General features: G+C 41.5%; 1 protein-coding gene across 9 annotated transcripts in view; it reads right to left on the reverse strand.

Annotated features, from left to right (window-relative positions):
- The window catches only part of LOC133569438 (receptor-type tyrosine-protein phosphatase mu-like), a 106,054-nt gene that overhangs the window by 21,921 nt on the left and 63,251 nt on the right, over positions 1-20,882 (reverse strand). For 4 of the 9 annotated variants that reach the window (XM_061921772.1, XM_061921774.1, XM_061921778.1 and 1 more), the window contains exons 10-21: positions 15,502-15,655; positions 15,248-15,423; positions 14,907-15,016; positions 14,611-14,812; positions 13,600-13,702; positions 12,716-12,897; positions 12,437-12,531; positions 11,830-11,866; positions 10,855-10,929; positions 5,800-5,932; positions 1,276-1,391; positions 1,130-1,198 (exon numbers count right to left, since the gene is read on the reverse strand). In XM_061921772.1, the coding sequence (XP_061777756.1) occupies positions 1,130-1,198; positions 1,276-1,391; positions 5,800-5,932; positions 10,855-10,929; positions 11,830-11,866; positions 12,437-12,531; positions 12,716-12,897; positions 13,600-13,702; positions 14,611-14,812; positions 14,907-15,016; positions 15,248-15,423; positions 15,502-15,655 (1,452 nt within the window). The remainder of the gene's footprint in view (positions 1-1,129; positions 1,199-1,275; positions 1,392-5,799; positions 5,933-10,854; positions 10,930-11,829; positions 11,867-12,436; positions 12,532-12,715; positions 12,898-13,599; positions 13,703-14,610; positions 14,813-14,906; positions 15,017-15,247; positions 15,424-15,501; positions 15,656-20,882) is intronic. The other 5 variants (XM_061921777.1, XM_061921779.1, XM_061921780.1 and 2 more) reach the window with 2 other exon arrangements.

Raw genomic sequence — 20,882 nt, forward strand, 5'->3', positions numbered from 1 at the left:
TACATAGTAGAGTAGTAGAGTTTTAACTTGCACTTACAGATGTAGCGATGAACTTTAGTTACTGAAAGGGGTTTTCTGAAGTGTTCCTGAGCCCATGTAGTGATATCCTTTACACACTGATGTTTTTGACGCAGTACCACCTTCGGGATCGAAGGTCATGAGCATTGCCGCTTACGTGCAGTGATTTCTCCAGATTCTCTGAACCTATTGATGATATTACAGACCGCAGATAGTGAAATCCCTAAATTCCTTGCAATAGCTCATTGAGAAATGTTGTTCTTAAATTGTTTGACGATTTGCTCACGCATTTGTTCCCAAAATGGTGACCCTCACCCAGTCCTTGTTGGTGAATGACTGAGCATTTCATGGAAGCTGATTTTATACCCAATCATGGCACACACCTGTTCACAATTTGCCTGTTCACCTGTGGGATGTTCCAAATAAGCGTTTGATGAGCATTCTTAAACTTTGTTTTTTTGAAAAATGTTGCAGGCTTCAAATTCCAAATGAGCTAATATTTGCAAAAATAACAAAGTTTTCCAGTTCAATGTTAAGTATCTTGTATTTGCAGTGTATTCAACTGAATATAGGTTGAAAAGTATTTGCAAATCAGTGTATTCTGATTTTATTTACGATTTACACAGTGTGCTAAGTTCACTAGTTTTGGGTTTGTAAATTGGTCAGATCTCGTCTAGCGGCTGGTACATCTTTCAAGTGTGTATCATCTTTAAAATCGTTAAAAAAAAGAGACGTGTGTTCTTGTCTCTCATGATTGTGAATGATAGGCAATATTCCAAAAAAAGTGCAGTTCCCCTTTAATAATGCTAGATGTATGAAGGTGTTTGGATTGGATTGGCTTGTGGACAAACAGAGCTAATTAGCATTAAAGTTACAAACACATAAAACAGCATGTTCACAGTAGACCTTACCAAAAGCAAGGTCCTGGGGTTTTTATATTTCAATTCCTGCATCAAGGCAAACACTTTTGTGGGACCTGAGACTTTTGTAAAATTTTAGAAACTAGTATAATATGGGACCTTTAAACTGTACTTCCTTGTTATGCAGCATTAGAGCTACGAGACACTGGTTGTTTAAGTACATCCACATGACCAGTGAATCATGGGGTTACCTGGATAATATGACTTCGGAATGGTGCTGCTGTTTGTCTTCATGGTGAAGGACGACGCAGACGACACTGCTGCACACACACACACCATCATTATAACAAATATCCTCGCCATCAGGTGAAGTATGTGTGTATTTGCATGCACTCACAGTGTCCGTTCAGAGTGTGACTGTGTGTGTCCACCATTGTGTGCTGTGAATTGTTGACCATCAGAGTCATTTCCTGTCTGGAGCTCAGAGTTTCCTTCCTTTTCTTTGTCAGCTTCCTGTTGAGACAAAAATCACTAAATACATTTTAAATGCATCTACCCATCTTTATCCATCTACAGTCGTGGTCAAAAGTTTAAATACACTTGCAGACATGGTGTTCCTGGGATTAAAGGCCTCACCTTTTCCCCTCCAAACATATTGCTGGGTATTGTGGCCAAACAGCTCAATTTTTGTTTAATCTGACCACAGAATTTTCCTCCAGAAAATCTTATCTTTGTCCATGTGATGTCGGATGCACACTTGTCAACCTTGAGACCTTAGATTTCGGGAGATGGGGGGTGGGGCGGAGGCGTGGTTGGAGGCGTGGTTAAGAGGGAAGGAGTATATTTACAGCTACAATTCACCAACTTGATGATTTCATATATATACATATATATATATGTATATATATATATATATATATATATATATATATATACATATATATATATATATATATATAATAAATATATACATAGATATATATGTTTGTATGAAATACTTGACTTTCAGTGAATTCTAGCTATATATATTTATTTTATTATATATATAAATAAAAGAAATCAAATACACAGTAATAAAAACACAGTTGTTCTACTAACTGTACTGTGCTTGCTGGTTACTAAAAAGAAAAAACAACACTTACTTTTCACTATTTGAGTAACCATTGTTCTGCTATTTGCGTACCTGCGAGCACTACCGAATCCGGGAACATATCCTTCACGGATTTGTTGTAGACATCCGCAAAGGAGAACGGGATGTTGCTTCCAGCTATCAGCATAGCCATCATTGTGTCAGCATAAGTTACACCATCGGGTCTCCATTTTGCGAGGTGGCCCGTAATACTGGGTTGTGAACGATGCTGCGCTGCGGATGCTTTGTGCTTCGCTGACCGTTCATGACTGAATATATCCGTTCGGCCACCGTGTTCAATGGAGAAGTCTGTTCTACAAAATTTACAGGCAAAATTTATCTCCTGGATAAACTGAAATTCTTGTTTCCAATCGTTTTGGAACTTGCAAGCGTATTTCTTCATTTTGCTCGTCGACGGCGTAGCCATGGCTGTAACTTCCTCGTTCTACTGCTTCGTCTCCTTGTGTGTGCAGTTTTTTTTATTAAAATCCGTAGATGTTGTGACGTGATTGGGCAGGCAAGCTGGTTATATTGTGAAAAAGCTGACGTGAAAAAAGGCTGTCTCCACTCAGGTCCGCATGGAGCTGGAGGGGGCGTGGCCTCCAGCTCCGGCTGAATTACGGGAGAAAATTTCTTCCGAGAGGTTTTCGGGAGTGGCGCTGAATTTCGTGAGTCTCCCAGAAAATCCGGGAGGGTTGGCAAGTATGGTCGGATGAAACAAAAATTGAGGTGTTTGGCCACAATACTCAGCAATATGTTTAGAGGGGAAAAGGTGAGGCCTTTAACCCCAGGAACACCACGCTTACCGTCAAGCATGGTGGTTGCAGTATTATGCTTTGGGCCTGTTTTACTGCCAATGGAACTGGTGCTTTACAGAGAGTAAATGGCACAATGAAAAAAGAAGTATTACCTACAAATTATTCAGGACAACCTAAAACCATCAACGCGTAGCTTGGGTCTTGGCTGCAGTTGGGTGTTCCAACAGGACAATGACCCCAAACACATGTCAAAAGTGGTAAAGGAATGGCTAAATCAGGCTAGAATTAAGGTTTTAAAAGGGCCTTCCCAAAGTCCTGACTTAAATGTGTGGACAATGCTGAAGAAACCAGTCCATGTCAGAAAACCAACAAATTTAGCTGAACTGCACCAATTTTGTCAAGAGGAGTGGTCAAAAATTCAACCAGAAGCTTGTGGATGCTACCAAAAGCCCCATAATGGAGTGAAACTTGCCAAGGGACATGTAACCAAATATTAACATAGCTGTATGTATACTTTTATCCCAGCAGATTTGGTCACATGTTCAGTAGACCCATAATAAATTCATAAAAGAACCAAATTTCATGAATGTTTTTTTTGACCAACAAGTATGTGCTCCAAACACACTATCACAAAAAAATAAGAGATGTAGAAATTATTGGACACTAATTACAGTCAAGACTTTGACCAAAACGGTATGTGTATCAACTCTATGTAAATACTTCTTTCATGTTCACTTTAAAAGCATCTGGTATTTTTCCCTTTCTATTCCGAGTGCACAAATAAAACCAACCATTTGTCTGATTTGCTGAGAAACACAGACACACACACACACACACACACACACACACACACACACACACACACACACACACACACACACACACACACACACACACACACACACACACACACACACACACACACACACACACACACACACACACACACACACACACACACGCACGCACGCACGCATAACACACACAGATTGACCCTGACCTGAAAATGTAAGCGGTAAAAGTCATATATATAAATAAGTATGAAAACTGGCTTTTAAAATGAAAAGACCTGTGTGAGTGTGTGCGTGCGCTCCCTGAGGCGAGCGGCTGGCCCCCTCCCCCTCATGTCTTCTTGCTGTGCGCTTGAGTCACATGTAAAATCCTTTTCCTTCTTTTTCTCCATAAAAAGCACTACCACAACCACAAATAATACAAAATAAAAATAAATATTTGTAAACACACACATGCTCACAGTGTGAACACCGTTATTAGTAGGGGTGCACAAAAATATTGATGTAATTTTCAATTTTTTTTATTAAGAATAAATATTTTTAAATATGTTTTTAAGCCATCTCCATGCAACCGGAAGAAGTTTTTCTAACCAGTAACTAATAACTATTATACCAAGTAATACATTGCAAGAATCTGTTTGAATCGAGGATCGATTCTGAATCGAATTGTCACCCTAGAAAAGAAACCGGAATCGGATGAATTGTTTAGGTACCCAAACATTCCCATCCCTAATTATTAGCATGTGTAGCATGTGAGTACACCCCTCACTTTTACATCCAGTAAACATTGTTATTCCAATATCTATTCCCAAGGGACTCTACAAAGAAACTTGGAATTGCATTAGAGTAGTCAGTGTACAGCTTGTATAGACGTACATATTTACAACTGACCATTCAGTCATTCTTGTCTAAATAGCTAGCAAAGAAAGTAAAGATAGTTTTATGATTGCATCTTGAAATCCAGCTTGGTGGTGGTAACATCATGTTCTGGTTCTGCACGAGTGGAGAGCTGCGGTTCAATTGAGGGAAAACACAAATTCCAATGTGTTAACTGTGAGGTGTACTCGCTCGTGTTGGCAGTTAATTAGACAATAACGGTTTTGTGCCGACTCATTTACAGTGGGTAACAAAGCTGCCATACAAGCTGTACGTTGACTACTCTTAAGCATATCCGTTAGTACTGACTTTTGAGAGACTAAAATGTGGGGGGTGTGCTGATGTTTGTGAGATACTGGTTTGTTTATTAGCATTTTTCTTCCTGTTGTTTTTCCAGCAGTGTTGCCCTCAGGTGAAAAGACCTTTTCACACACAATTGTGTCCTAAACAACATGATGGCAGCTCGGAGGGTTTCGTGCACGCAACAATGATTGTGATGCTAAATGTTCTTTGAAAAGCTTATTGGCTGAAGGCTTGCTGTCACCTTATGTTTGATTATAATCTTTGCAGCCAATCAACACACTTCTTTTTATTCATTTTTTACATGAACTAACTTTTTTTTTGTCTACTCTTGGTCTCACGATGGTGGACCCATGTCTCCCACTAAAGGCGACTTTTAACGAGTTGTGACTTCCTGTTGCGCTGCTTTAATGAGTCGCACGGCTGCCTGGTCCCAGAGTGGAAATCAAACGCGCCCCATCAACATTAAACTCTCATTAGAGACAAGTGAGCGGCTCACTGCTGAGATCAGCCTACACGCACGCACACACTCAGCCACATGCGCACGCAGGCACACACACACACTCACACACACACACACACACACACACACACACACACACACACACACACACACACACACACACACACACACACACACACACACACACACACACACATATATATATAGTAGCCTGAAGCAATTCTGCTTTAGGCTACAAAAAAAGGGAGAGTAAAATGCTCTTTCATCTAAATTTCTGTCTCATCTTTGACGATCGACAAACACACAAGCTTTTCTTTGCATGCTAAAATGTGTGTGCGTGTCCCTAGTGGGGAGTTGTGTGTTTTATGTTGGAGAATAAAGTGGGTCCACACAGTTTAATGGTGATTACTGATCCATGATTCATCCTCACCATCCTCCGTCTGTGTGAGCGTGTGTGTGTGTGTGTCATGTTCCATGCAGTGTTTGCGGCATTCACAGCAGCTAGTTAGCTGGACATTGATTGACAGCCGGCTTTCAGACACGGACTCATTAGCGGCGGGGCCCGCCCGCAAGTTAGCCCCGCCCACACCGCATGGTTTCCTACCGTTTCTTCATGAGCAGGACGACTCCGAGGAAGATGATTATGAAGAGCAGGACGCCCGCCATGGCGCCGGCGATCTTCACTGTGTGGTCCGATTGTTTCTCCTGATCCGGTTCTGGTTTCCTCGTGGCGGTGCCTGAACAGTTGAAAATCAACATTTGTTAAGATAACGTACTGAAATTAATATGTTGTATGTTGAATGAATATGACGTCCTAGTTCATTAACACACATGTGACACTCCACTAATATGAATATCTGGCAAAAGTCAATTTATGTCAGCAATTCAAGTTTAAAAGTAAAACTATTATGTAGAGATGTTATGATATTATCGCCCGATAAATGCTTTAAAGTGTAATATCGGAAATTATCGGTATCTGTTTCAAAAAGTAAAATGTATGACTTCTTAAAACGCCTCTGTACGGAGTTGTACACTGACGTAGGGAGAAGTACAGAGCGCCAATAAACCTTAAAGGCACTGCCTTTGCATGCCGGGCCAATCACATAATATTTAAGGCTTTCCACACACACAAGAGAATGCAAGCATACTTGGTCAACAGCCATACAGGTCACACTGAGGGTGGCAGTATAAACAATTTTAACACTTTTATAAATATGCGCCACACTGTGAACCCACACCAAACAAGAATGACAAACACATTTCGGGAGAACATCCACACCGTAACACATAATAAACGCAACATAACAAATACCCAAAACACCTTGCATCACTAACTCTTCTGGGATGCTACAATATACACCGCCGCTACCCCCCACACTAGAGATGCGCGGATAGGCAATTATATCATCGGCATCCGCATCACCAATGTCGTCATCCACCCGCCGTCCACCGGAACCAACATTTTCCCAGGACCGTACCCGCCTGCCAACCGCCCGCTATAATACATCAGAGGTTGTCCGCCTTTACCACTCACAGAGCTATTTAAACCTGTTTCACAGAGTGATAATGACAATTGGAACCGCTTACGTTCTCGCGACTATCCAATGGCGTTCATTCTGATTACAAGAATATGGACGTGCTGTGAAGCCATTGCCTTTGACACCTTCGACAACATGTGCGAACTGATTGTTGGTCCGGCAACATGTTGTGTGCAGTTTCCGCAATTACACGTTCAAGATTGCAAGGCATACTGGGTGACACAGTGTACACTGATGGTTGTGATATAAACAACTTTAACACTTAATAATATGCGCCACGCTGTGAAGCCACACCCAAGAAGATTGACAAACACATTTCGGGAGAACATCCTCACAGTAACACAACATAAACGCAACACAACAAATACCCATAATCCTTTGTATTCATGACACTTCCTGAATATATTTTTCACCCCTGCGCCCACAACAACCCCGCCCACCTTACCGGTTTGCTGCTAGTGGGTTGTATAAAATAGTCAGGAAGTGTCATGAATACAAAGGATTATGGGTATTTGCTGTGTTGCATTTATGTTGTGTTACTGTGAGGATGTTCTCCCAAAATGTGTTTGTCGTTCTTAATTGGTGTGGCTTCACAGCGTGGCGCATATTACTAAAAGTGTTCAAATTGTTTATATCACAATCATTAATGTACTCTGTGTCAACCAGTATGCCTTGCAGTGGTGTGTGTGTTGCCGCAGAAGCCACACACAACATGATACTGGACAGACAAGCAGATCGTACATGTTGTAGTAGGCGACAATGCCAATGGCTTCATAGCACGCTCTAACACTTATTATCTGGGTGACTACCGGCAGTCATTCAGGAGAATAATAGCGTCTCTTATTGTCTTCTTCGCTTTATGACACGGGTCTTGAATGGCAAAGGATACCGATCACAGAACCATGCATATCAAATATTTCTGGATGGTTCAACCGCCACCCGCCCAGATCTAATTAAAATCTATTTTTTCGTCATGTCAACCGCCCGACCCGCGGTTTATCCACGGATGAGACCGCAAACCGCGTATCTCTACCCCACACCAACCCCGCCCACCTTAACCTCCTCATGCTCTCTGGGGGAGAGCATGTCCCAAATTCTGAGCTGCTGTTTTGAGGCATGTTAAGAAAATAATGCACTTTGTGACTTCAATAATAAACATGGCAGTGCCATGTTGGCATTTTTTACCATAACTTGAGTTGATTTATTTTGGAATACCTTTTTACATTGTTTAATGCATCCAGCGGGGCATCACAACAAAATTAGGCATAATAATGTGTTAATTCTATGACAGTATATATCGGTATCGGTTGATATCGGAATTGGTAATTAAGAGTTGGACAATATCGGTTTATCGGATATCGGTAGAAAAGCCATTATCGGACATATCTAACAACAATGCTAATCAAGCAGACTTTGTGACAACGATTATTTAGTAAAATTTATGACCCAGGACCTTATATTTTTGAGCCCGAACACAAAGAGCATGAGCAATTTAGATTTAGAAGCCGAGTGATGGATGCAGTTTCATTGTGACACTAGCATTCACAGTATTTCTAGGTCCTAAACATAAAAACTAACAATAAAAAAACTAAATAAACAAAACACGTACTAAACAATTTTCACTCTCGCCGACCGACGGGACGCTCATATAAATCCGTTTAGATGAAGAATCAATCGAAATCCTCAATTGCTAGCCATTTATTTACTTGATTTGGAATGCATAAAAATGCCAAGCACATTTGTCCGTGACTTACGTAAGGATTGTGGATGATAAACATCTCCTTCCAGTGTTTTTATATATTTCCAGTATGACTGATCTGATACTATGGTCACAGCCGGAAGTGCTACTACCGTGACGTCATACTTGCCAACCCTCCCGATTTTTCCGGGAGACTCCTGCATTTCAGTGCCCCTCCTGAAAGTCTCCCGGGGCAACCATTCTCCCGAATTTCTCCCAATTTCCACCCGGACAACAATGTTGGGAAAGTGCCTTAAAGGCACTGTTTTTCAGCGTCCTGTACAACATTTCTTGACGTCCATTTCTCCTTCATTCAAACAGCGTGTCGACCCAGTCACATAGTAAATGCGGCTTTCATATACACATGTGTGAATGCAATGCATACTTGATCAACAACCATATAGCTCACACTGAGGGTGGCCGTATAAACTACTTTAACACTGTTACAAATATGCGCCACACTGTGAACCCACACCAAACAAGAATGACAAACACATTTCGGGAGAACATCCGCACCGTAACACAACATAAACACAACAGAACAAATACCCAGAACCCCTTGCAACACTAACTATTCCGAGATGCTACAATATACACCCAAGCTACCACCAAACCCCGCCCCGCAACCCCACCCACCTCAGCCCCCCCATCTCCCGAATTTAGAGGTCTCAAGGTTGGCTAGTATGCGTGACGTAGAACCACCGAAAACAGCCAAAGATATTCGGAGCGGAATATTCCAAAATGGTGGTATGTTCTTGTGTTTAAACGGTGTTTTCACATACCGTGTGGATTGTAAATACAATTGGATATGTTTTAATTGATACAATGAAACACAAATATGCTTATAAAGTCAACTTGTTTTTCCACTCTACAGGTAATTTAACATAATTTTTTTAGTAAAAGTCAGACCAGTAGCAACATAACATTTAATGCGGCGCTAATATTGTGGTTGATTTTGCACCAAACAACATCAGGGAATTTCACAAACACCTCTGTTGCATTTGTCTAATGCTGCGGGTCAGAGGGGCATCAGTATTCTGGGAAAATTGGTAAAAAATATGGGATTTCTCTACATGGGCGAGCACCACGGTGAAAGAACTGAGCAGACTGCTGGAGAAGAATTCTCACTAGAATTTAAATAAATGCCAAAACTTATTTGGGAATAATTATTAACAAGGATATTTTTTTTTTTCCTAAAAGAATAATTTAAAAAAGGGGCTAGAGCAAAAAGGGAACTCTTCTTATGCAGGGCAAAAGGGCTGGCGCCTGTAAATACAGATATCATATGTGTGTATATTGTGTCTGCTGACTTAGTTCTGTTGTACCAATACCGAAATATGTCAGAAATCAGCACAGATAATTGGCCTGGCCGATAATAGGCTGATCCCTAATCAGAGCAGAACATAATCATGATGGAGGCGGAGTCAGAAGGTGGGCAAGGATGGAGGCGCAGTCAGGAGCTGTCAAGAATGGACACTACTAGTGTTTTTTTCACATTGTCATGATAAAAGAGAACAGGACAAAGTGACTTGACCACCGGAGGTCACTTCTCACTTCCTGCGTGTTGTTACCATGACAACACAGGCTCCCCTTGCTAGCTCATTAGTACACTACTTAACTCACAGCAGCATACTACGGCTGCCAAGTTTCTTTTCTAAACGCTAATGATAGAGAACCGAAAGATTCCTTATTGCTGAGAAAAAGACCCGGACAGAAACTATTTCACATTGGTCTAAAGTGGTCTAGAAAAGTATGTTTTCCACTTCCTGTTTGTCTCTTTCAAGGTCATCTTGACTATCGACTGCCTCACTTAATCATTTGACACACACACACACACACACACACACACACACACACACACACACACACACACACACACACACAAACAGAGTGTAGAAAAGATGTTTGTACATAAAAGTGAAGCTTCAGGGCTTCAGCCACTCACACTGAGTGGGAGGTGTGTGTGTTTACACATTTGTGTGTGTGTGTGTGTGTGTCTGTGTGTGTAAGACAGTAGTTAAATAGTTTCCTTCAGGCTTTAAATATTTAAATGTAATTTTCTGTAGGCTGTAAATGTGTGCGCACCGCACCTGTTCCACTATCTGTTGTAAATGAATACAACACACGCACGCACGCACGCACGCACGCACGCACGCACGCACGAACGCAGGCACGAACGCACACACGCACACACGCGCACACACACACACACACACACACACACACAAACACACACACACACACACTATAAACTCACAATGTATAGTTGCACTAATGCGATTGATTGATGGCAAACAGTCTCTTTCAGAATAAAAGGCCACTTGGAATGCAGGGATGTCAGAGGGAGGGGGAAAAGGCGTAAGGAGAAACTGTGGCATCTGACCTGCGAGCTGCTTGTCGCCAGCCGCAGGGGCGAGGCCGGCGTGTGGCGTGCTGAGCTGCGTGCTGATGATAGCAGCTGATCATCCAGCATGGAGCATGCAGAGAGTCAGCAGAAATGTTAGGAACATGCAGCATTGTCCTACCCCCTCTCGTAAACCCTTCCTGTTGGTGGCGCCCCCATCAGCCTGGGCGGTGGTAACGCACCTCCGATTGTGGCGCTTACCAAGCAGTTTTTAATACAAAAAAGAGGTACCCCTCCCACCCAGGCTGATGCGGCATGGCCACGTTAGGTCCTGAAAGAGACATGTTATCTTCACACATTAGTAATCAAACCAGAGGAAAGAGGAGCAGCATGTTAGCATGTTGACACATTAGCATATTAGCATGTTACAGAGAAGAAGAACAGACAACGATGTAGTCTGAACCACACATTCAACCCACCAAAGAGACATGGTTGGCTCCTATAGTGTGACTGACAGGTGTCAAGGGAGGGGCTGAGCCAATCAGCTTCCAGTGTCATTAAGCTATACAACTGTGCACCAATAAAAACTGATTAAAGTCACAATAGTCAACTGCTGTGTGTGTGTGTTGTCTGCTGGATGTCCATCAAGGGAGAGATCACACTTTTTAGCTTGTTTAGCTCGTCTGCTCAATGTCTCCCCGGACATCCATTGAGTTCCAGTCATTAGCGTTGTGTTAGTGTAGCATCCGTGTAAGTGTGTGTTGTGTGTGTGTTTCTGAGTGTACGAAAGGACAAGCGAAGGACACTTGAACATTTGTCTTTGTCCCATATAAACTAGCTGGTGACAAGCTAGCTATCGAGCTGCAAACGTAGTTAATAAACGATGGATTTTGTTAGTTGTTTCAAATGATCCACCCACATATTACTCTTAGCTCCGCCCCTTTGTCATACAAACAACAAAATCAAATAGGTTTTACATTCAGGTTTTCAAAATAAAATACAGCACTGCATTACCTTTAGTGGCCACACGGACGCAGTCAATCTTTGTCTCCTGTGAGAGAGAAGTGCACACAAACACACACGCACACACACAGGTTGTAAACAGAATGGACAGAAGGAAAATGGCTGTGTCTCAGCCCGTAGCATTTAACAGCCAACACACACAGACGCGCGCGCACACACACACACAGGGAGTGTGAGCAAAGTGAGATGGAACATCTTGTGTCTTTCTGGTTTTAACAAACAGACGACAAATTAACCACAAGAGCTCATGAATATTCATGCACACACACACATTCGCTACGGCGGCGTGTGGTGGCTCGTGTGTGTGTCTGCGGTGTGGTGACAGTGAAAAGCTCTCCTGTCGCTGCATTATTCAACACACACACACACACACACACACCAATTAAACCTCCAAGCGTCAATAATTAACACACAACACAATAACATCTTGCAGCAGCGAACAATTATCTGTTTCACACACACGCTGTAGGCACTGCTGTCCTTTAAAAAATGTGTCCGTGTTCTTGTTTTAATGTCTTTGTGAGGGCCAGATAGGGTCAAAGTTCAACCTTTAAGGCTGACGTTCATACTAAAAATGTGCATTTGTGTTTGTACTCACCCCGTTAGCACTGCTGACGGCCTGATAGTAGATGGCATAACTCTTGTGAGGCAGCAGAGGAGCGTTCCAGAAGCCACCGTAAGTCCCGTTGTCACCTGAATATCACATCATCATCCTAATCGTCATCATCAGACTGACTTGGGCTCAATAAGCTGACAAAGTGCTAACAAGTATATTAAATGTGTGTGAAAATTGTGTGTGTGAACGGTGTTTGCGTCAACAAATTTGTAAGAACCTTCACGCTTGGATGTGATTGCTTGTTGGGCACAAACCACTCACCGACACAAAATGGCGCCGGTGTCCTAAGCTGGCTGACGGGCAACTCCGCACTGAAATAGTACTGCGAGTTTAGCAGTGTTGCATTCTGGAAGTGGATCGGCACCGGGTAGCAGCGTAAGATCTCTGCAGTGCCCCTTCTTTGCCTGCGGGGGCGCTCTTCCTCCACCACCACCTGGTATTTACTACACACACAAAAACACACAGCACAACAGCATTAGCAGCAAACTCATTTGCGGCATGCTACCTTGTTGTCATTAAAAGTCAAATTGTTGCAAAAACTTGTTTTTTCGAACAACCTTTTGCACTCAAATAACACACGCACACACACACACTGAAATATTGAGCAGCATCAATCTTATGCTTTATTAACTTTTCATGAGCAAAACATGAAAGATTTAAAGATAACATGTTGACATCTTCAAAGTGTCACTGTAAATGTTTCTATTATTTTATTATTATCACAATGACATCACTGCATGAGCTCTCTCATCAACATACAGACATTAGCATAAATGATTAAACCTGGTCTGTTTACAAGCTGTCATCTGATTGGCTGATTTCCTAACACTGCACTTCCTGTTTGTTCTGCAAGTGGAGTTGGTCTGTTGTTCAAGTGTGTGTGTGTGTGTGTGTGTGTGTGAGATGTTTCACACAATGTGATATTTGTGTGATTATTTATAACATAGCTTTTGTTTCCTTTGACATGCCAGCGTGTCGCCTTTGGGCACGCTTGCACACGCAAGCTCGTATAAGAAGGCAGTACAAAAGGTGCCGCCGCGGGCGACCTGCCGCTGTAATCAGATTACTGTCACACATACACAAGACGAGTCGTATGTTAGTGGGCGGAGGAACAATGTTTGCTTGAGCGTGGGCGTGCACGTCACCTGACGGGGGCGCCGCGGCTCCGCGCAGGTCTGAGCAGCACGGTGACTGTGGACTCGGTCTGGTTGAGAGGAGACTGCATCTCGTAGGCGGGCATCACAGGAGCTGAGGAGCAAAAAGACATGGTAACTCGCTTGTAGGCGGTGCACTTTTATTTTGAAAATAACTCTCCCTACAAGGTTTGTGAATCTTGCCAACCCTCCCGATTTTCCTGGGAGACTCCCGAATTTTAGTGCCCCTCCCGAACACTTCCGGGGGAACCATTCTCCCGAATTTCTCCCGATTTCCACCCGGACGACAATATTGGGGGCGATACAGGTCACACTGAGGGTGGCCGTATAAACAACTTTAACACTGCTACAAATATGCGCCACACTGCAAACTCACACCAAACAAGAATGACAAACACATTTCGGGAGAACATCCGCACCGTAACACAACAAAAACACAACAGAACAAATACCCAGAACCCTTTGCGGCACTAACTCTTCCGGGACGATAAAATATACACCCCCTCCGCTACCACCAAACTCCGCCCACCTCAACCACCCCCCACCCCCTCCCCCCTCCCATCTCCCGAATTCGGAGGTCTCAAGGTTGGCAAGTATGCTTTGGGCATCACCTAATTCGGTTCGATTCTTGGGAGTAACAATTTGATTCAGAATCAATTCTCGATTCAAAACGATTCTCAATTCAACATCATTAATCTTTTAATAACATTGGTTGTCTGTTCTATGATAAACTATATTCCTCCATAAAGTAAACTAACAGCTCGAATACATTTATATATAACCGATACTTAAAAGAAAAATGGTTTTGTTTAATGAAATCTACAGAAGATATGGGTCTCTACATCAACAATAGGATTTGCCTGAGTGGCGAGACAGGATGAATTAAAAAAGATATATTGGAAAAATTAAAACATTGATTTTTGTGTATCAATTAAGAATCGTTACAAATAAGAATCGCGATTCATTTGAAAATCAATTTTTTTAGAGACCCCTTGTGCCTACCTTGGATTTTGGTGGTGAACTGAGTGACGGCCGGCGGCCCAAAGCCTTTGATGGTGGACGCTCTTATTGTAAAGGAGTAAGTAGAGCCAGGGAAGAGTCCGGTGAAGACATGACTTGTCTCATTGGCCTCTTTAAGCACCTTCCCGCTCTGGTTTGTCAGGTCCAAGTCCGAATCGAAGGAACTCAGGGCTTTGAAAGAGATCTGGCAGGAAGTAGGACCATGTAAAGATGTTACTTTTCTGCCTTACCTTTCAATTGTCAATTAATTGATTGACAAATGTATAGACGTTACCAACCTCGTACTGCCGGATGCGACCGTACGTGTGCACTGGTTCTGACCAGCTCACACTGATGTGCTGCTCATAGGTGCTGCCCACAATGGACTCCAATGGAACTGCTCCGGGAACTGTGAGCAGCAATAGCATTAGCATGGTTAGCAGTGTGGGCTCAGACTCTCCAATGCATTAAAATGTGCAATGCAACATTTTGAGCTAAATCCTAACATGTTGTCTTGTTCAGCCGCAGGTGACTGATTTGTGGCCTATGAGGTGTATTCAACAATATAATATATTCAGCATAAGCCACGCTTCCACACAAGCATAAAATTTGGAAAAAAATATTTATTAGTGTTTCGTACCGTCTTCGTCTGTCAGCACCAGCAGCTCCTCGCTCTCCTTGCGTCCTTCGGGGTTACTAAGGACGAGCTTCATGCTAACGTTTGTGAATGGCGGCAGGTTTCGCACAGTGTGCTGAGGCGGGACGCCTCGTGAGTCGTAAGCCACTTCCTCTAGCACTTCCTCCTTCACTGGATCTCTGCGTGACAACAAATGGGAGGCAGTGTTATCTTAGCCACACTCATCCACAAGCTGGTTCTTCTTCTTATTCGCTTACCTGGCAGAAGACCCCGCAGGCCTGTAGCGGTATTGCACTGTTAGGTTGTAGCTGTGACAGCGGGTCACGCTGTAGCCGAAAGATTCCCATTGGAGCGTCACCTCTTTGGCGCGCACATCCACCACTTGGAGGTGACGTGGGCCGTGCATCGGGTCTAAAACACACAGTTGTTGTTTGTTAACCACACAACACTTTCAAATTGGTAAAACAATTAGGTCTGTCAAATGATCACAATAATTGCAATTTATTATTTAAAGCCATATTTAGCGCGTTATACTTTTTAATCGTGTTACTCTCATTTTTAATCTGTGACATTACTATCTTTGTATGCAAGGTGCCTCGCCTCTATCTTGTGCTAGACTGACAGCAATAACCCTACTGTTTTGCAGCAAAATGAAAAATAGATAGCCATGACAAAAAAGCGGTCTCACTCTGTCACTAGACTTGGCCAGGTGAAGCGTGATTTTAGCTGCCTTCATCTTGGTTAAATAAAGTTTAAAACAGGATATAATGTTGAACACATTGATGTACAGGCACGAGACAGCTGTGATTCACAAACCCAACATTTCCTGCATATGTGGGATTTTTTTTTTATTATAAAGTTGTAAATATATGAAAGAAATATTGTGACGTTTTTTCCCATATTGCCAAGCTCTATTTGCTGTTATTTCATCACTTTATTATGTGTTGATAAATAATGATATTTTCTAACATGCAGCACTGTGATTGATGGCTCAGTTTGACGAATTTTATCTTAAGCAATAACTTCAACACTTAGTATGCCAAAAAGTTTTCTTAAAAGTGTTTTTGATGCATTAATGTAAGCAATTTATTTGGACTCAATGTTTTATTTTAGTAAACTGCTAAGACTGCATCTGTTCAAATCTGTTAAAACTAAGGATTTTTATAAAGCCATTTCTTTGGTTATATATTTGTATCTATTGATCTGCCAAAATAATGTAAATAATTCAAATCAAAATACCTCAAGTTGGGGGCTTTTCTCAGCATTTTATTATGTGAAATCAACAAAGATTAATTAGCATACAGATTATAATCAATCTGTCTTTTTTAAATTGCTTGATAGCACTAAAAACAGTGAGGTAAAATTAATTTAAAAAACACAAAATATTGGTTTAAAGCAGGGGTAGGGAACCTTTTTGGCTGACAGAGCCATACAAGCCAAATATTTATAAAAGTATTTCCGTGAGAGCCATATATATATTTTTTTAACACTGAATACAACTACATGCTTGCATTTTAAGAAAGATCAACATTTTTAGAGTATAATACGTCTCTTATTCTTTTTAATTTTTGTGGTCTACAAAACATGAGGCTAACCAAAAATAAATAAAATACTTCTTACCATTAATCCGACTTCTTGAACAGGTGCGGTATAAAACGGATAGATGGATGAAAATGCATGAGAATGGTTTGTATTTTAACGTTATTTTTGACACTGTGATTACCAGCTGAATTATTCATTACTTATCGTGTTAAGCGATGTCAACTAAGATTTATCTGAGAGCCAGGTGCAGTCATCAAAAGAGCCACATCTGGCTCTAGAGCCATAGGTTCCCTACCCCTGGTTTAAAGGGTTCATATTTGGATTTTTTTCTACGTTTGAAGCATTTCCTTGTGGTCTACAAAACATGTAATGGCGGTTCTTTGGTCAAAATTCTGCATAGATTATGTTTTATGGCTCGTCTTCAAGCCGCGTTCTGCACTGTTTTGTGGGCGGTCTTATTTACGTGGCTCCATATTGACTGCGTCTTCTCCCTTTTGTTGATGATGTAGTTTTTAGTGCTTTCATAGTGAGTATACTGACAGATATAAGTTCTAACTATACTCTACTTCTTAATAGAAATGGCAACAAGGGAGGATGCATGTGCATGTATGAGCCAGTCTGCTCAATAAGAGAATAGAAAAAAAGGAGTTTACTGACTACAACGCAGACAACAATGGCGGACTCATGCAAAGCACTTTTGCTAAATTAATACCATACTTGTTCAGAATAAATTCAAACCATAAACATATATGGAGATATCCGCAATACGTCACAGGTTGTGCAAATTACAAACAGCTTGTTTGGAGGAAGTATGAAGAAAGGCAGGATTGATTTGCAAAAATGTCCACCATGCCTCCACGGTTTGATTTCAAATAACCAGGAATTATTCAAAACCCACATTCACAAAAACAGGGACCAATAGGTAAGAAAAATTGGTGTTGCTTAATAGGTCCACTTTAACAAAAAAAATTAAAAATACATTTTTGCATCCTCACACAACGTCAATAATTAATCAGATTGTCATATTTAAGAAATATTAAGAATAGAGATGTCCGATAATGGCTTTTTTGCCGATATCCGATATTCCGATATTGTCCAACTCTTAATTACCGATATCGATATCAACCGATACCGATATATAAAGTCGTGGAATTAACAAATTATTTAGCCTAATTTTGTTGTGATGGCCTGCTGGATGCATTAAACAATGTAAAAAGGTTTCCCAAAATAAATAAACTCAAGTTATGGAAAAAAATGGCAATATGGCACTGCCATATTTATTATTGAAGTCACAAAGTGCATTATGTTTTTGAATATGCCTCAAAACAGAAGCTTGGAATTTGGGACATGCTCTCACTGAGAGAGCATTAGGAGGTTGACGTGGGCGGGGTTGGGGGGGTAGGGGCTAGTGGGGGTGTATATTGTAGCGTCCCGGAAGAGTTAGTGCTGCAAGGGGTTCTGGGTATTTGTTCTGTTGTGTTTATGTTGTGATATGGTGCGGATGTTCTCCCGAAATGTGTTTGTCATTCTAGTTTGGTGTGTGTTCTTAGTGTGGCGCATATTTGTAACAGTGTTAAAGTTGTTTATACGGCCACTCTCAGTGTGACCTGTATGGCTGTTGACCAAGTATGACTTGCATTAACTTGTGTGTGTGAAAACCCGTAGATATTATGTGACTAGGCCAGCACGCAAAGGAAATGCCTTTAAGTTTTTTTGGCGCTCTGTACTTTTCTCTACGTCCGTGTACACAGCGGCGTTTTAAAATGTCATACATTTTACTTTTTGAAACAGATATCGATAATTTTGAAACTGAAACCGATAATTTCCGATATTACATCTTAAAGCATTTATGGGCCGATAATATCGGCAGTCCGATATTATCGGACATCCCTAAATAAGAATGAAAAAATCACAGTCTTAAATAAAATACACATGCCCTTATGACCTTGGAACCATAAGGTAGTCAACATTACAAATTGTTAATTATGTTAATGTGATATATCAAACAATAATTCTAACATATTTAACATTACACGTTCTACTTTTAGTGTAAAACTTGTGTTTTGACACTCAAAGGTTTCCGTAGTCAGGAGCACAGGGGATTCTTGAAGCTAGCTGGCGACACGATTTAACAAACACACATAAAATGTTTTTAAACGTTTCAAACATGCTTTAAAATAGCAAAATGCACTCCTGATTTGTTCCATAACATTTACAACTAACATGATTTAAAAGGGCTATATTAGTGCAAATGAGAAACTGTTTTAAGATATGGATAAATGGTAGACTTGATGGATTGGCAACACTAAATTGACCTTAGTGTGTGAATGTGAGTGTGAATGTTGTCTGTCTATCTGTGTTGGGCCTGTGATGAGGTGGCGACTTGTCCAGGGTGTATCCCGCCTTCCACACAAATGCAGCTGAGATAGGCTCCAGCACCCCCCCCCCTGCCCTACGACCCCAAAAGGGACAGGCGGTAGAACATGGATGGATGGATGGATGAATGGTAGACAGTCAGTGACAGGACAACCCGTTGCAATGGTTATTGGGAATTTTAGCATAAAAAACATGTGCTTCATATGGACACTGAATGCCCAGTTTAAACATGAAAATAGATTTACGTCTCAAAAAGTCAGTAGTACGTAAATTACACTTTCAGTGTTTCTCAAAATTACAAACCCCGTTTCCATATGAGTTGGAAAATTGTGTTGGATGTAAATATAAACGGAATATAATAATTTGCAAATCCTTTTCAAGTTCCATATTCAATTAAATGCACTACAAAGACAAGATATTTGATGTTCAAACTCAAAAACATTTTTTTTTGCAAATAATCATTAACTTAGAATTTCATGGCAGCAACACGTGCCAAAGTAATTGGGAAAGGGCATGTTCACCACTGTGTTACATCACCTTTTCTTTTTACAACGCTCAATAAACGTTTGGAAACTGAGGAAACTAATTGTTGAAGCTTTGAAAGTGGAATTCTTTCCCATTCTTGTTTTATGTAGAGCTTCACTCGTTCAACAGTCCGGGGTCTCCTCTATCGTATTTTACGCTTCATAATGCACCACACATTTTCGATGGGAGACAGGTCTGGGCTTCAGGCGGGCCAGGAAATTACTCGCATTCTTTTTTACGAAGCCACGCTGTTGTAACACTTGTCTTGCTGAAATAAGCAGGGGCGTCCAAGATAACGTTCCTTGGATGACAACATATGTTACTCCAAAACCTGTATGGACCTTTCAGCATTAAGATGTGTAAGTTACCCATGCCTTGGGCACTAATACACCCCCATACCATCACAGATGCTGGCTTTTGAACTTTGTGCCTATAACAATCCGAATGATTATTTTCCTTTTTGTTCTGGAGGACACCACGTCCTCTGTTTCCAAACATAATTTGAAATTTGAGGGACGGCGTGGCGCAGTGGGAGAGTTGCCGTGCGCAACCCGAGGGTCTCTGGTTCAAATCCCACCTAGTACCAACCTCGTCACGTCCGTTATGTCCTGAGCAAGACACTTCACCCTTGCTCCTGATGGGTGCTGGTTGGCGCCTTGCATGGCAGCTCCCTCCATCAGTGTGTGAATGTGTGTTTGAATGGGTAAATGTGGAAGTAGTGTCAAAGCGCTTTGAGTACCTTGAAGGTAGAAAAGCGCTATACAAGTACAACCCATTTATCATTTATCATTTAAATGTGGACTCGTCAGAGCACAGAACACATTTCCACTTTGCATCTCTTTGCATGAGCTCCGGCCCAGCGACGCCAACGGCGTTTCTGGGGGTTGTTAAGTGGCTTTCGCTTTACATAGTAGAGTTTCAACTTGCACTTACAGATGTAGCGATGAACTGTAGTTACTTAAAGGGGTTTTAGGAAGTGTTCCTGAGCCCATGTGGTGATATCCTTTACACACTGATGTCAGTTTTTGATGCAGTACCGCCTGAAGGATCAAAAGTCCGTAATATCATCGCTTACGTGCAGTGATTTCTCCAGATTCTCTGAACTTTTTGATGATTTTACGGACCGTAGATGGTAAAATCCCTAAATTCCTTGCAATAGCTCGTTGAGAAATGTTTTTCTAAAACTGTTCGACAA

The sequence above is a fragment of the Nerophis ophidion genome, linkage group LG15 (assembly GCF_033978795.1).
Source record: "Nerophis ophidion isolate RoL-2023_Sa linkage group LG15, RoL_Noph_v1.0, whole genome shotgun sequence".
In the NCBI taxonomy this organism is placed as follows: Eukaryota; Metazoa; Chordata; class Actinopteri; order Syngnathiformes; family Syngnathidae; genus Nerophis; species Nerophis ophidion.